A 15,421-nucleotide genomic window follows, 5' to 3' on the forward strand; every position below is an offset into this window, starting at 1 on the left:
GAACACTTAAGGGACTTAGTCCCCTAGTCCAGTGTTTCCCAACCTTGGGCCTCCAGCTGTTTTTGGACTACAACTCCCATCAACCTTAGCTAGCAAGACCAGTGGTCAGGGATGATGGGAATTGTAGTCCGAAAACAGCTGGAGGCCCAAGGTTGGGAAACACTGCGGGCCTAGTCCACTACCTGGAGGTTATTAAAGAGCAGTTGGATGACCATCTGTCAGGGATTCTTTCCTGAACTGCAGGAAGTTGATGACCTTTGGGGTTCCTTCCAACCTTTCAATTCTATGCGTCTATGAGGAAAGCCTGGATATCACTGTCCCTTAGCAAAAAAACCCAACCCAAGTTATATGAATCTCTAGACCATGGGTAGGCAAACTAAGGCCCAGGGGCCATATCCAGCCCAATTGCCTTCTAAATCCAGCCCGCGGATGGTCCGGGAATCAGTGTGTTTTTACATGAGTAGAATGTGTTCTTTTATTTAAAATGCATATCTGGGTTATTTGTGGGGCATAGAATTTCATTCATTTCCCCCCAAAAATATAGTCCGGCCCCCCACAAAGTCTGAGAGACAGTGGACCGGCCCCCTGCTGAAAAAGTCTGCTGACCCCTGCTCTAGACCTTCCAAAAAGGAATTAGCCATGTCTATCAAACAATTGGAATTGCATTCAGGTTTCAAAAAACACCCACACCAAAGCCAAAAGGTGTTCTTAGCATCACTCAAGAATCCATAATCTGCTCTCTCTTTGAATCCTAAATAGCTGCAGTGAATTTTGCTGGAATCATCTCTTCATTACATTGCATTGTGTTCCTTTTGTGATGCTACTATAGGCCTTGAAAAAAATTAGCTATATGTTGCCAGCTTCCTAACATACTGTACTAGAAAAAAATCAGTCCCCATTAGAACTTGATTAAGAAAGCACAGTATGCCCACAGTAATTAACAGCTTGAAGATATCTTGATTGAGGCATAATGAATGTACACAATAGCACTCCCTTGTTCACCACAATTGGAGAGTGATATTGAAACTATAACCAGGATTGGGGGTGGGGTGGGGGGATGCTTTGGCTAGCCTTAGTCCAGTAGCATTTTTTCTTTTCCTGTACTTCTCTATTCTGCCCCCCACCAGTGGGCACAGACATGTGAGTCTCCAGGTTCAGAGGTAGCATGTCATGCATCATTGGTGGGTAGGAAGTGCTGTTCAAGGAAAAGAAAGTTCAAAACCCAGCCTTTTGGGCTAGTTTTATACTAATTTGGATCAGGGCTTAATTTTGCAGCCAACATCACTGTATATAATAAAGATTTATAACCTGTGTCTTTATGGATTTTATTGGACTCCAGCTCCCCTCAGGCCCAGCCATCATGGCCTGCGGTCAGGCACAATGGGAATTAGGTCATTCATCCCTTGTACCTGGGGGTGGCTGCCTGATCTTAGGGCAGTCAGTACAAAGCTAGCAACAGCATTAACAGTCTGATTCCTAAACCCCCCCCCCCAAATTATGCAAATTGAACCTTAGAAACAACACAGGAGACAGGTGGATTCAGCTAACTTTATTAACTGTAAAACTAAATTAAAAAAAAAAAAAACACCACCCAGTTCCCATGACAGGGCAAGGGACCTTTCAAAGTTCTATGAAGTCATGGATATTTGCTTTAGGAAGTTAAATTCAAAGTCTTGGTTTAATCTTTGTGGCTGTTACCCCAACCCCCAACCCCAATTTTTGTATTTTTTTTTTTTTTACAAAACCAGCTTGTGCAGATCTTTAGATGAATTTAGCATTAAGACTGAGGAGCAAACAAACAAATAAAAACAGCCTGTCTTTCCCCCCTGTTTTCCTGCAAACTTATTTTATTCAATCTGCATGTATCTACAACCCAGCTAGTTGAAATCAAATATTTAGTGTTCATTAGAGCTGTTTCACAGCAGCAAAATATTACGTTAGAGAAATTCAAATTGCTAGACATAAGAAAATGGTACATACAATCGGACAGCAGTCTAAATGTTTTTAATATTGACATTCAAATATATCTGCATTGTGCTGAAGGTTTAAGAACATGAACATTTGATCTGAAAAGGATGATCCAATAATGGGTTATGCCATTTGAAATCAAAGGATCTGAAGGTTATGTTCCCAGTTATTTATTATGGATGGTGCAACTTGGAACGAACAGCGCCTGCAGAGCTCTCACAAGGCTCCCATTCACTTTCAGGAGGCTTGTGCAGGAGAAGTGCTTGGCGTCTCTCCCCAACACAAGTATACAGCAGCTTTTCCCCCTAATTAAGGAATGTCTTAAAAACACAATAATATCCTTTTTGATCTTTATACATTTAGAACTAAAATACATGATTAAATTAAGGACTCTGAGGTTAGTATTGAGTGAAATCATACTCTGAATAAGCCTGACTCTATGTAAAAAAAAACCAAAACAAAAAAACCACACAATTCTATTTTCTAAAGCAGATAATCTTGCCTGCAAGTTTGGAGAGGTCACTAAGCCCATAACATGTGCAAAGAAATGCAATACAAGGAACCATGCAAAATGTACAGGAAAATGTGTTAAGAGTAGGGAAAACTGTACGGTCTAAACAAACAAAAGAAAAGCTTTATAAATACACTGAACTGTAGGTTTAGCATTAGGTATACCATAGAGCAGACAAACAGCACTCTAGCAGGTTCAAATGCTTCCAACATCTGCACAGGTAAGTCATGCCATCTTTGGTTGACTGCAGTACCAGGAAGGATGAGCGTGAAGGAGGAGAGCAAGAGGTTTTAGGCAAAAGGGTGTCAACTTTCGCTTGGCAGCTGAGCCTCAATGTCCACTCTGCAAATGGGGCACTTCTTGTTTGTGATCAACCACTGATCTACACACACTTGATGGAAGAGATGCATACATGGAAGACGCCTATGAACAAGAAAAATGGAAGGAGAGAGGTCAGCACTTCACAGGCAAGAATGGCTACCTGAAAACATACATGATAAAAAAGGTCCTCCATTAAAAACAACAACCCTACTTTATTTTATCTCACATTTTAACATACTGATTAGGAGATCTGACTGTCAGCAAGGCTGTGGCATTTCTTTCCAACATGATGGGCCTTGTATCATAGGGCACCTATATTTTATAAAAGGATCTTTAGTGCATAGTGCACCATCTAGTTTCTGAGTCTCTACTTGGGCCTTGCAAGCTTCTCTCTGCAACCATGAAAGTCAGAACTTTTTCCCCCAAAGGTTTGCAATTCCCTGGGTATTATATGGTGATCTGAGGGTGTACTAAAAGCACACGGCCACAATAATGCTAGTACCCCAAACACACTAAATTAGATGGTTCAAGATGCTGAACTGAAACAGTACAGCAGAGCTTGTCCTAAGGTCTGTCAGTGCAGAAGAGTTGACACTGTCTGTGGCAAGGAAAGACTGTCACTGACAAAAGGGGATGTAGGGGATTTTATTTTTATCAATAGCAGAAGTATGCAGAAGTATGCAGTCTTGAAGATGGCCAAAGGCATGGGTGAGCCATGCCCACTCCTTCCTACTAAGCACTGCTCTAATCACATGCAGTGCACGCACCCTAGTTCTGACATAATCCTGGCAGCAGCAGTGCAGGCATGCATTGGCTTCCAAGCATGGGAAAAGCACAAAGGAAGTCGCCTTAAACCAAGTCATACCACTGGTCCGTCTAGCTCAGTACTGCCTACACTGTCTGGCAGCAGCTCTGCAGGGTTTCAGGCAGGGGTCACTCCCAGCTTTACCACCTGGGACCTTTTGCAAAGCAGGTGCTCTACCACCTGTCCACATCATGTTTAGGAAGTGTTTAACCATTTATGATTCCAGGTGAAGCACTACAGCAAGGAAGAGCTTTTCAACAACACTCAATGTGAAGGTGGCTACATGAAACTCAGCCTTTTCTCAGTTTTGGGACTACTATTGTGTTAAATGTTATTTTTCTGTTTTAAGTATGTTTTGATGATATGTTCCTTCTTATTGAAACATTATAAATATTTCAGTTTTTTCACTTCAGGCCCTATAAATGTCAAAAGGGCAATACACTACAGTCCTGTTAACTGATGACCTCTAAAAATCTTGTTAACAGTAATTTCTGATGACAGTTCATTATGGCACTTCCAGTGTACTGATGACAACTAACTGGGACTGGAACAGACTGAATTTCCAAATGCATCTAGTAACCCTCAATTTTGAGAAATATAACATTTCCAAAATGGTTTTTAGAATGCCAGGGATTTGGTCCTGGCTTGGGGTTTTGTTTTGTTTTTAATTATTTACCTGACATCTTCACCTTCCTCTAATATAGATAAACAAATGGTACATTTTTCCTCTGTATCTTCCTCAGTTCCTTCCTCCCCATCTTGTTTGCAGTGCAGTTTCCTCTGTGAGAACCAATCAGTTGTTACCTTATTAGCAGAGATGACATTATTGGCAAACTGAGTAAGATTTGTTTTATGCACATTTATCAGTTCTGTTATGACTGCATTGGAAGTACACACATGAAGGTTTCAACAAAATGCAACAAGCAGGCTAAGCAACCCATCCATTTCTAGCCTCCCCACAATCATTTTAACAACATATTAAACTTCAGTGATTAAATTGGCATAGACATTTGCAACAACCTTAACAAGTTAAGAAAGCTAAAGAATCTAAAATTAAAGGGAAAGCAGTCCTGGACAACATTACATTAGAAAACTAAACCAATAGTGATGATGATGTCTGGGGCGCCAATCCTAAAATATGCTTTGGTGTATAATCCTGGAAAAATAGTGCAACAAGCTGGCACAAACTCATGTGGTGCAATAGGCAGGCCTGATAATTGGGCTGAAAAGCTGAGATTTCAGATCAGCTGACATTGGTGGCTTTAGGCAACTCTTATTCCCCAACTCAATTTCAGCACTATAATATAAACTAAAACTCCACTGATAGGATTGCTGAGATTGAAATTACTACAAATCACTTTTGCATGCTACACGATCAGCAGACTTGTATTACATGTCTGTTTTTGTGGCTCTACCTTTTGGGTGATCAAATGTCCCTACAAATACAAAGAGCACATCAGGGAAAAGGAGAGGCTGGACTTTCCTGACATGCTAGTTTGTATGTGTTGACATTTGATGGAACTTGTCCCTCTCACCTATTTATTAACAATTCTGAACTTTTAAAAGACAAAACAATGTAAGGCTCCAGAACTGTGGATTGAGTAAGAACTGCATTTTCAGCTCCTTAAGGAGAAGCATCCAGTAGCAGTCCTAGGCCAGCTACACTTACAAAACATGTCATTTGTCACTTTCTATAAAAGAGCAATCTAGTCACGATCTGAGGAGTACATTCTTAAAAGGGTGTGTGTGTTCTATTATTTACAGATAGGTAAATAAGAATTTGTGGAACTAATATTTGCAAGTTTAGTTGTCCAAAATGTATTCCCACCCCTCCACATGGCCCTAAAACAGCCCCTAAGACATGCTCACCTTCTTGTATTTGTGTGGATATGTGCACCTTTCAATTGTCCCTTGCGAAGCTCCACGATTCACATTTCCTAAACGTTCTTCCAGATGAATTAATTCCTGGAATCAAGGAGGAACCGAGAGAATTCAATATCTTGGTCCTCTCACTTAATCATTTATTCATTCTTCAAATGGCAAAACAGTTGTCTCAACTACTTAATTTACATGCATGTTATTTGGAAAGTAGTATGTAAGCAGTTTTCTATTTCTGATCTCCTCTAATACCACAGGGGTCCTTGTCAATCACCAGCCCCTCTTGCTGCGAATGGCTTACCTGCTCTGATGTCATAAAGAGGCTCAGCATGAGGTGGTTTAGTGCTTAAGGGGGTTCTTGAGTCCCTACATGGATAGGGAACCTGTAACTCTCCAGATGTTGATGGACTCCAACTCCTCTCAGCCCCAGCCTGCTTGGCCAATGATCAGGTATGCTGGGAGTTGTAGTCCAGCAATATCTGTGGAGGGCACAGGTTCCCCATCATTGCCTTAAGACTCTGCAATCCAAGGTCTGCAAATAACCTTCATGAAACAGACCCCCTCAATTCCCTTGTCAGGGCTCCACAGGCTTTTGGAAGATACCTAGTTGGTTCAAATAATGCCAGCTCAGCTTGCTGGTGAGCAGTCGGCTTTACTCTTGTGCTTATGCACAGGATGGTTTGTTGCATGTTTAATAATGATGGTAGGATGACAATAAAATGCACTGAAAAGGCTGCGCTTCCTGATTCTACAACAAGAAGAGCACCAAGGCTTTTGGCTGAAACACAGTAATCAGTTTTTGGCCCCAAGAACACAACTTAAATTGAAAGCACTTCCTGAACATGTTTCCAATGTACTAGAACAGTCTTCCCCAACCTGGCACCCACAGGATGTTTTGGACTGCAACTCCCATGAGCCCCAGAATCATACAGCCGTGCTAGCTGAGGCTGATGGGAGTTGTAGCCCACAACATCCAGAGGGCAACTACGCTGGGAAAGACTGAACTAGAACATTAAGAGTTCATTAACTCTCTGCATCCGATGTCTTAATTTCTCTGATGTGCATAACAAACTTCAGCTGCAAACGTGGCCCAGCTTCACTTAAGCAAGAGGATTGACAGTTTAACACCAACTATCCTCCTCTTCAGCAAGCCACCTCAAGCAGCACCGCATCCTCTCAACATAAACATTTATTGCAGTACATAGTCCATTAACTGCCACCTACTGCTGCATAATAATAATAAAAAGTATTCTATGTTTTTTAAACACCAGCTTTGTTCCCAAGACATAATTAAAAGGCCAGAGGTCATTTAAAAAATATAATCTAAAACCAGATTAGTTTACATTTAACTCTGCAATGTACCCCTCCCCCGTGTCCCCTCAAGCAAAAATCCTGCCACATAGCCAGGTTTATTCTATTACAAACCTCAAAATTGCCCCTGAAAGGGCCTCTGAATGAAGTTCCATCCAATCCCGATGAAATGTAACGAATGTGAGGGTAGCCCGCCATGTCAGGAACCTATTCAAATAGCAGAATGGAGTTAAATCTAATTGCAGAACAGTTTCGAGTATTTTACTGTCCATGTTGCAAAAATACAGAACCCTGCTGCTTTGATTCTCATCAGCAATTGACAGAATCCTGGAAGATGGTGACCCTGCCATCCCTTCTCTTTTTGTAAGGGCTCCCAGAAACAAACTCTTTCAAAGAAGGAAACTATTCTGAACATGGTCTGAACTGGTCCAGAGGATGACTTGTTTTCACCCAACCAAGACTTAAGGTGTGAGTATTTCAGAAACATTTTGGCAAATTATGTGCCTCAAACATAGTAGACATGAAATCTAACATGATGATGGTTATTATAACAAAACTTGCAAGTTATCTAAGAACAAGTCAAGGTAGTTCCTTAGCTAGCGAGCTTCATGCATTGTTCGCATATAATTATGGTCTTAAAAGGGCAGGGACTCCTTCCAACAATGATACAACACTTAGAATAAACTGTTGGTGTATGCCTCCCCATACACAACCTCACCATGTTATTTCAGAACCTACACACACACACACACACACACACACACACACACACACCCCCCGTTAGAAATTCCAACACTTTTTTATGGAAAGGTGAGAACAAAAAACAAACCCCAAAGGGAACACAGCAGAGAAATCCCAATGCACACTGTAAAGTCAGTAAGAACGCAGCAAGCAACCCCACTTCCAAGAATGCTGGCCTAACATTTGGGGAGCAGTATTCACCAGCCTGGTACTTTCCAGATGTTTTGGGCATACTGGCTGGTCTGATAAAATATATGGTCCAAAACATATTGAGTGGCAGCATTGCTGGCTCCAGAATATCATGTCCCCTAAAAGGCCACAGAGATCTCGAGTTAAAGTCATCCCACCAACAAAGCAAAAATGAAACAACGGACATTCGAGTATCCCTTCATTCCTAAAACAAGGAAGTAGTCAAAAGAACTGTAGGTTCAGAGAGTTTTCACCACAGCTAGATGCCTATCAGATGGATTCCACATTCTGCACTTCCTCACAAGTTCAAGCAAACCCCAGGTCCTCAGATCCTTTAATGCAATAGAGGTCACTGGATAGGAAAGTGGGGACTAAATCTTTAAAACAGTAAATGCTCAAATCAGGGTGATTTTCTGTCCTTCCAATGACCTGGAACTAACCTTAGCAGAAATGACACCTTCCCACTTGGCTGACTAACTAGAGCACTTCTAGCCTACTCTTATGCATAGTAAAGAAAGCCATCAACTCACAAATCCAGAAATTTCCTGGAGACCAGCCATTACCGGTGCAACTCTACTTACACAGACCATCCTTCAGGACTTTGTAAGAAAGGCACAAATAAAAACTTTAATTCCTTTGTCAACCATCATCTGATCGCACCTCTTTTGCTTTTCCAACAGAAATTTTCTAACTATTTCGTTTAGGTAAGTGGTAGTCTCTGACATTGACAAGTTGCACAGGGTCAAAGATAGTGATGCATAAGCCACTTGCACAGTTATGCTAAGTGCTGTACGACATTCACAACATTCTCTGCAAACCGGGATGAAGACCCTGTGGCCCTAGATGTTGCTACATTACAACTCCCATCATCCCTGACCACTGGTCATGCTAGCTGGGTTGAGGGATGTTGGGAGTCCAACAACATGGGGCCATAAGCTCCTGTTGTAAGAGAACCTGACAATCCAGGGGCTATCATTTTAACTAGCATTTCATCTAGCACATGAAGAAGAAAAGCCAGCAACAATTTCCTTTCTAATTCAGGAGCCTAAACAGTCAAGTAATGCCATTGGAAACAGTTATTCAGGTACAAAGCTAGGCAAGAACTGCCAGAATTCATCAAAAGTGGTCTCTTCCTTTTGCATAAACTGTCTTTTTATTCTGGAGTCTGTGATCAATCTCAGATTCTGCCAAATTGCACATACAAATTGCAGGCAGACCAGCAGCAAATAACCATCCTTGCTTCCAATATGCCCTTCCTGTAATCTCAAACCCCAATATTTGCATTAAAATAGAGGGGGTGCTAGAATTCAAAACTACTTCCACCAACCACATCAAATGTGAAATTAAACAGTAGCAAAAGTAACTAGAAGATAATCTTCTTAGCACTTTCCAGTTAATCAAGGAGTGCTGTAACTTAGCCTTGCAAAGTGAGTTATAAACTAACAGCAACAACAAAATCAGATGCAGAGTGTCAATGTACTACTGGCTAATTTAATTTAGGTTATATTCTGATTTCCAAGTGAGAAATGTGGGCGAATTAAACCCAATACAAGTTAGGACTGCCAGTTAGGACAGAGATGCAGAACAGATGCTGCGGGACTAGAACTCCTGCCATCCCATGCTGGCTGGGGTTGATAGGAGTTGGGAGTCCAACAACATATGGAGAACAACAGGTTTCCTAGCCCTGGGTTAGGAAGCCCACCTTTTTCTTTTTTCACAAAAATCTTTGTATATGTCAATGTTCCCATGAACAAAATTTCAAATGAAATGGAAGCAGGGACCACCTGCCATGGACTCTGTGACACAATCCTCACTCTTTTCAGAAGGGAGGAGCTGCGCCCAGTGGCTGTTGTGCAGCAGCAAATGTCAAATACTGGCAGTGGCTTCAGAGCTGTTCTCCTTACCATTAAAGGAAGAGCACCTATTTGCAAGTGGTGAAGTCGAGGAGGTGCGTGGTAGTGAGCCAAGTGAGGATGCAGCGGGCCTGGTGGGTAGGTAGCTGCAGTCACTCCTGCTTCGATTCCCAGCTCCCTATTGGGGAAAGGAGAGAGTTCACTTTTAGTCAGGCTAGTTCCTGTCTTCTAGGCAGTGAAGGCAGCAACACCTTCCTTATTCAGGGAATGAAAGACTCATGCAGTTTTCTGGAGATACTGTACATAAACATTGGAACTAAGAGTTCTGTGTTGATTAGCTGTTTATTTCTAGGCCTGGATCAAAATACCTGTTTTCATTCAGGTTTGTTAGATGCTTTCTAAAGCAAAGCCTTCTCAAGGAGGCTTTCATAAAACGTAAATGAAACATACCAGCCTTTCCCTACTTGGTGCTGTTGGAGGCTGTTGTCCAAAACACGTGAAGGGGCTGAGAAAGGCTGCAATATGCAATATGCCTACTCATAAAATACAATTACTAATTTACCAAACAACCATTGTGTAATGCAATATAACCCCTGCACAGACAAAAACAATAAAACAAAAACAAAATTAGTAGCACAAGACTTGTAGCACACTTGTGAGGATAAAATGAGAAATCTCTCACAGTTGCTTTGAGAAAAAAATAGGACACAGATGCAATAGATTAAAAACAAAGCCCGTTTAAGGAGGAACTCAAAAACAACTCAAAGAAGCATTTGCAGTCTTTATAAAAAGAACTGATCTACAATAAACTAAGAATTTATTCTTGATCAGTTGTCTTTGCAAGTATGATGAACAGGGATGCTTTGCTATAACTTCTAAAAGCAAAGGTTGCTATGACATGTTTTGCTGATGTAAATCAAGAGAAGGTAAGAGCTTACTAACCAGGCAGATCTCTCTGGTGCTTGACGTGGGTGGGAAGACATTGTCTGTGGTACATGAATGTGATGTCCATGGCCATAGTTGGGATGCATCCGGTGAGGATGTGGCGGTGGTCGTTCATGTGCTCTCCTGGGGGGGGAGGGGGAGCAGGAGTATTGAAACCTTAGGAATGCAAAGCTTTTCTCCTTTGTATATTACCTCACACTGCAGCCTAAGGGTGATAGGTTTCTCGGCTTCCATTTCTGAGCAGCCTGCTTCATTCACAATCTCCCCACCCTGTCTCAACCAAAGTTCAATCTGGTGAAGGCGAGGAGAGACATTCCTCAATGAGAAGTACATGGCTGGGGGGGGGGGGGGAGAGATGCTTGTGGACAAATAGTCCTTTGATGTTTGTTTTTGATTTTCCCCCCCTTTTAACAAGTTTTTAACTTTCTATAATTTTATTGTCTGGTTTTATGTTTATATTGTTGTAAACTGCTGACATATATTTTATTATACAGTGATACAGAATAGTTTAAATAAATAAGTGTGAGAAAGGCTGTATACAGTGGTACCTCGGGTTAAGAACTTAATTCGTTCTGGAGGTCTGTTCTTAACCTGAAACTGTTCTTAACCTGAAGCACCATTTTAGCTAATGGGGCCTCCCACTGCCGCTGTGCTGCCGGAGCACCATTTCTGTTCTCATCCTGAAGCAAAGTTCTTAACCCGAGGTATTATTTCTGGGTTAGCTGAGTCTGTAACCTGAAGCGTATGTAACCTGAAGCGTACGTAACCAGAGGTACCACTGTACATGCTTGACACAGGATATTTTTACTATATAAAAATGGCATATTTCTAAAATGATTCAGATGTATTGAACTTCTAGACTTTAGGTGGCCTTTGCCTATTTCCCATTTCCTAATAACTAAGCCTCAGTTACTCGAGCTTTTTAATGAATATCAAGTGAAAAGCCCTATCTCAATTAGCATTCCTTTTTAAAATCCAGAAACTGGATGGAGTTGCTGTGATGTAATTATTCAAAATGACAGAGGCTGACATTTCAATTAATAGCAGTTCCATTACAGCTAAACATTTGAGAGCAGATGATAGGTTCCTGTTCTTAATGAGATTTGCTCCCAAGTAGAAGTGAGTCAACTATTTACATCCATTCATGTCTTGAGCTTTCTGCTCAAATTAGAGCCCAGGGAGAAGGAGAAGGATGGTGCAGCTTTTAGACCTTACATCACAGCAAATACCAGTTAACCTCCCCCTCTCCCCAATGCTTTCTCCTGAGTTTCCTAAGAGTCAGTGTAGTGTCCTGATTATAGCACTAGCCTAAGGTTGAGGAGACACTGGTCCAACTTGTCGCTCAGCCATAAATCCACTGGATGACCCTGGGCCAATCAACCACTAGATGCACAGTCTCATTCACAGGTTGTTGTGAGGGGAAAAATGGGTGGGGGGAGAAGCAGGTCTACCAGCCTGAGATCATAGGAAGAAAGATGGCATTAAAAGAAAAAGGTAACTAGTTTACTGTCAGCTGCTATTCAGAGGCAGACTTACAGCTCCTTAGTTACCTCTTGGCAATTGCAACTAAGTGGGTGAACAGTCTTCCTCAACCTGGTGCCCCCCAGAAGCTTTGGACGACAGCGTGGGGAATCTTTGGCCTGCCAGATGTTGCTGAACTACAAATCCAATCAGCCCCAGCAAGCATAGCCAATGACCAAGGATGATGTGAGTTGTAGTTCAGTAAAATCTGGAGGGCTCAAGCTTTCCCTGCTGTCAGCCCCTAACCAGCACAGCTGATGAGAGCTGCTGCAGTCCCAAGCATCTGGAGGGTGCCAGGATGGGGAATGCAGAGAAAAAAGATCAGGTGATCTGCCTGTATTCTAAAGGATTCAGAAAGAACCCTCATTGAAGCTGTTCCGGGTATAAGCTTTCTTATATCTGAAGAAGTATGCATGCACACGAAAAGCTTATACCCAGAACCTTACCGTATTTTTTGCTCTATAAGACTCACTTTTTGCCTCCTAAAAAGTAAGGGGAAGTGTGTGTGCGTCTTATGGAGCGAATGCAGGCTGTGCAGCTATCACAGAAGCCAGAACAGCAAGAGGGATTGCTGCTTTCACTACGCAGCAATCCCTCTTGCTGTTCTGGCTTCTGAGATTCTGTATATTTTTTTTCCTCTTGTTTTCCTCCTCCAAAAACTAGGTGCGTCTTGTGGTCTGGTGCATCTTATAGAGCGAAAAATATGGTAGTTGGTCTCCAAGGTGCTACTGGACAATTTTTTATTTATTTCCTCATTGAAGCTGACACTCCTCCATGCCACTATCCACCGCTAGGTAGCAGCAGCCACTGCCCTGTTCCTCCTCCAGGCTAAAGCCTGACTTACGTTGGATGCTGCATCATTCTTCTCCTTTGGACCTCCATCCTCTGGATCACCTCGTGAGGATGCAGCCTTTGGGCCGGAGATGCCGTGGCAGGGATGTGATGGGAAATAGACTGGTGGGTGGCTGGGAGGGGCTGGGGGATTGGGGCAGCAGCGTTGGCCAACGGGTGTGGGGGCGGCGGAGGTGGGACAGGGTGGGAAGAGGCATGCGAGGATATGGAAGGGTGGAAGGGGTGGACGGGGTGAGGGATGACATAGTCCACTTGCGAAGTGGGTTGTGGCGGCTGAGGGGGGACAGGGGGAGGGGGGTTTCCATGGGAATGGGGACATGCAGCAGTTTGATGATGAAGCGGCCGAGTCAAAGAGGCATCTGAAAAGGGGTAGCAGAGAACAACAAACCCGGTTAGTTCATTACAACTGTCTGCTAAACTAATATCATCTGCTGCTCTTGACAGCACCCCACCCCCAAAAAAAAAGAAAATCAGATGCCCATGGCAGACACTTCGCTTTACCCTGCCACAAGGTAAGGCGGCACCACTCAAGTAGGGTGAGCATCCTGCCAACTGCACCACTTTGCAGAGACCCTGCCAGCTGCCAATATGAAGCAGGGTATCCTTGGGGGGCCTCCCCCACCCAACTCATATACGGACTGCAGTCATTCTTACATGACATATAATGCCGGCAGGATGCCAGGGAAGCCTGGGGTGGCGGCTGAGGCTGGGGCTGGGCAACCATGTTCGCACTGTATCCATCTATGGCAATGGGCTGGCTGGGAGTAGCACCCGCCTGGTGCCCGTATATGGCTGTTCGGGAAGAGGCTCCTGGACAGCAGGGGTCAAAGGCTGATGCTCCGTGGAAAGAGCTGCTTCCGTGGTTCCTTATGCCATTGTTGCTTAAGTCCACTGGGAGCGCCTGCTGCAAGGAGGGAGAGCAAAACAAAAAGATTATTTGAATATTCGTGGGACTGTGATCAAAAGGCTACTATAGGACAAGTCGCACAAAAACACATATGCACAATGCTGTCCATTAGCAAAATACTAAATAAGCTTTTGTCTCTGAATGGTATGATTAACGTTTGCCATTAGTAAATTTAACAAGAGGGCAGCAACTAGTTTTTCACCATGAAATTGGCATCTTCCTTGTAAACCTGCTAGTTAGCAGGTATAAGGAAACCCATTTGATCTCCACAAAGAGAGGAACCCAAAGAGCTACTTTAGGATTCAGAAATAAGAAGTTCCTCCTTGGGTCCAACCAAGGGCTATATTGGCCAACATTCCAGTTCAAGTCAGGGCACACATGTAGTGCTGGGGAAAAGCCATGACTGAGGCCTGTCAGCAGCAAGAGGCAGGAGGGAAATCTGAGTTTCCCTAGCCAGATACCCTAACTTCAAACTCTCCCTAATCCCATTTTCATCTCCACCAGCCTTTGCACTCCAGATGTTTTTGGGGTAACGGGTTGAGTGCATACATTTACGTTTAAAGCCTGGGGCCCAAATATCTGAGAGAATGTCTGCCCTCATATAGACCTTTCCTTGCCTTGAGACCTGCAGAGGATGCCCTGAGCAGCAGCCCTGAGGCAGCATGTAGTGCATTAGTATGTCAGAACATCAGAAAAGCCTGCCTGCTAGCTCAGGCCAAAGGCCCAACTAGTCCAGCACCCAGTTCTCACAGGGGCCTCCCAGGTGCCTGCAAGAAGCACACAAGCAGAACATCAGCGCAGCAACACACTCTTCACTTGTGATTCCCAGCAACTGCTATTCAGAGGCATACTGCTTCTGACAGTTGAGGCTAGCGGCCTAGAACCCTAGAAAATGCACTCTGCACAGCACAGCACATGGAGAAACTATTATCCATAACTCTTCACCATGACCACAGTGAAGCATTCTCAACCAAACCTGCCTGCTCATGGTACGTGGTGCCAGAACTGCTACTTGATCCTGCAGGTGCCGGCACTGGGGGAGGCCTTTCCACAGGGCAGCTGGATTCACTGAAGGATGGTGAGAGAGGGACGCTTGCATGGGGGTTGTGGTGGTGGTGATGGTGGAAATGATGGCTGTGCTGTTGAAAACAGCTGGCGTGAGGGTGCCCCAGGATGTGGTGGTTCTGCGAGGAGCCGCCGCATGGAGAATGCTGGGGGCAGCATGACGGCAGCCTTGGCATTGCAGGAGGGCCAGATTCCAGTGTTGTACTTGAGGTATTTCCTCTTGAGTCATCTTAAATTGGGAGAGAAAGAAACATGTGAGCTCAGCTGATAACACAGGTACAGTAAAAGCGAAACCTGAAAACTCTGCAGGATGTACAACTGGATTAGTCATTTGCTTATTAAAGTGAGACCACTGTGACCTGCAACAAAATGTTGCAGTGTGAAACGCTCCTGTTCACGGTACCAGTTCGTCATGCCCTGCTCCACGATACTCCCCCTCCTCCACCCCTCTTGTTTTGCATGCAGAAGGTCCTAGATTCAAATTCTCAGCATCTGCAAGTAGCAGATGATGGGGAGGACCCAGAGAGCCACTGCAAGAAGATAGCCAGTCTTTG

The 15,421-nt window shown here is 43.5% G+C and overlaps 1 protein-coding gene across 8 annotated transcripts in view; it reads right to left on the bottom strand.

Annotated features, from left to right (window-relative positions):
* Positions 1–1,534: 1,534 nt before the first annotated feature.
* The window catches only part of RNF111 (ring finger protein 111), a 49,784-nt gene continuing 35,897 nt past the window's right edge, over positions 1,535–15,421 (bottom strand). For 2 of the 8 annotated variants that reach the window (XM_083712546.1, XM_083712550.1), the window contains exons 6-14: positions 14,783–15,096; positions 13,550–13,799; positions 12,888–13,254; positions 10,520–10,645; positions 9,629–9,755; positions 6,909–7,001; positions 5,475–5,570; positions 4,282–4,409; positions 1,535–2,902 (exon numbers count right to left, since the gene is read on the bottom strand). In XM_083712546.1, the coding sequence (XP_083568672.1) occupies positions 2,785–2,902; positions 4,282–4,409; positions 5,475–5,570; positions 6,909–7,001; positions 9,629–9,755; positions 10,520–10,645; positions 12,888–13,254; positions 13,550–13,799; positions 14,783–15,096 (1,619 nt within the window). In that variant the 3' untranslated portion in view covers positions 1,535–2,784. The remainder of the gene's footprint in view (positions 2,903–4,281; positions 4,410–5,474; positions 5,571–6,908; positions 7,002–9,628; positions 9,756–10,519; positions 10,646–12,887; positions 13,255–13,549; positions 13,800–14,782; positions 15,097–15,421) is intronic. The other 6 variants (XM_083712547.1, XM_083712551.1, XM_083712548.1 and 3 more) reach the window with 3 other exon arrangements.

The sequence above is a fragment of the Podarcis gaigeae genome (assembly GCF_964106915.1).
Source record: "Podarcis gaigeae genome assembly, chromosome: 14".
Taxonomy (NCBI): Eukaryota; Metazoa; Chordata; class Lepidosauria; order Squamata; family Lacertidae; genus Podarcis; species Podarcis gaigeae.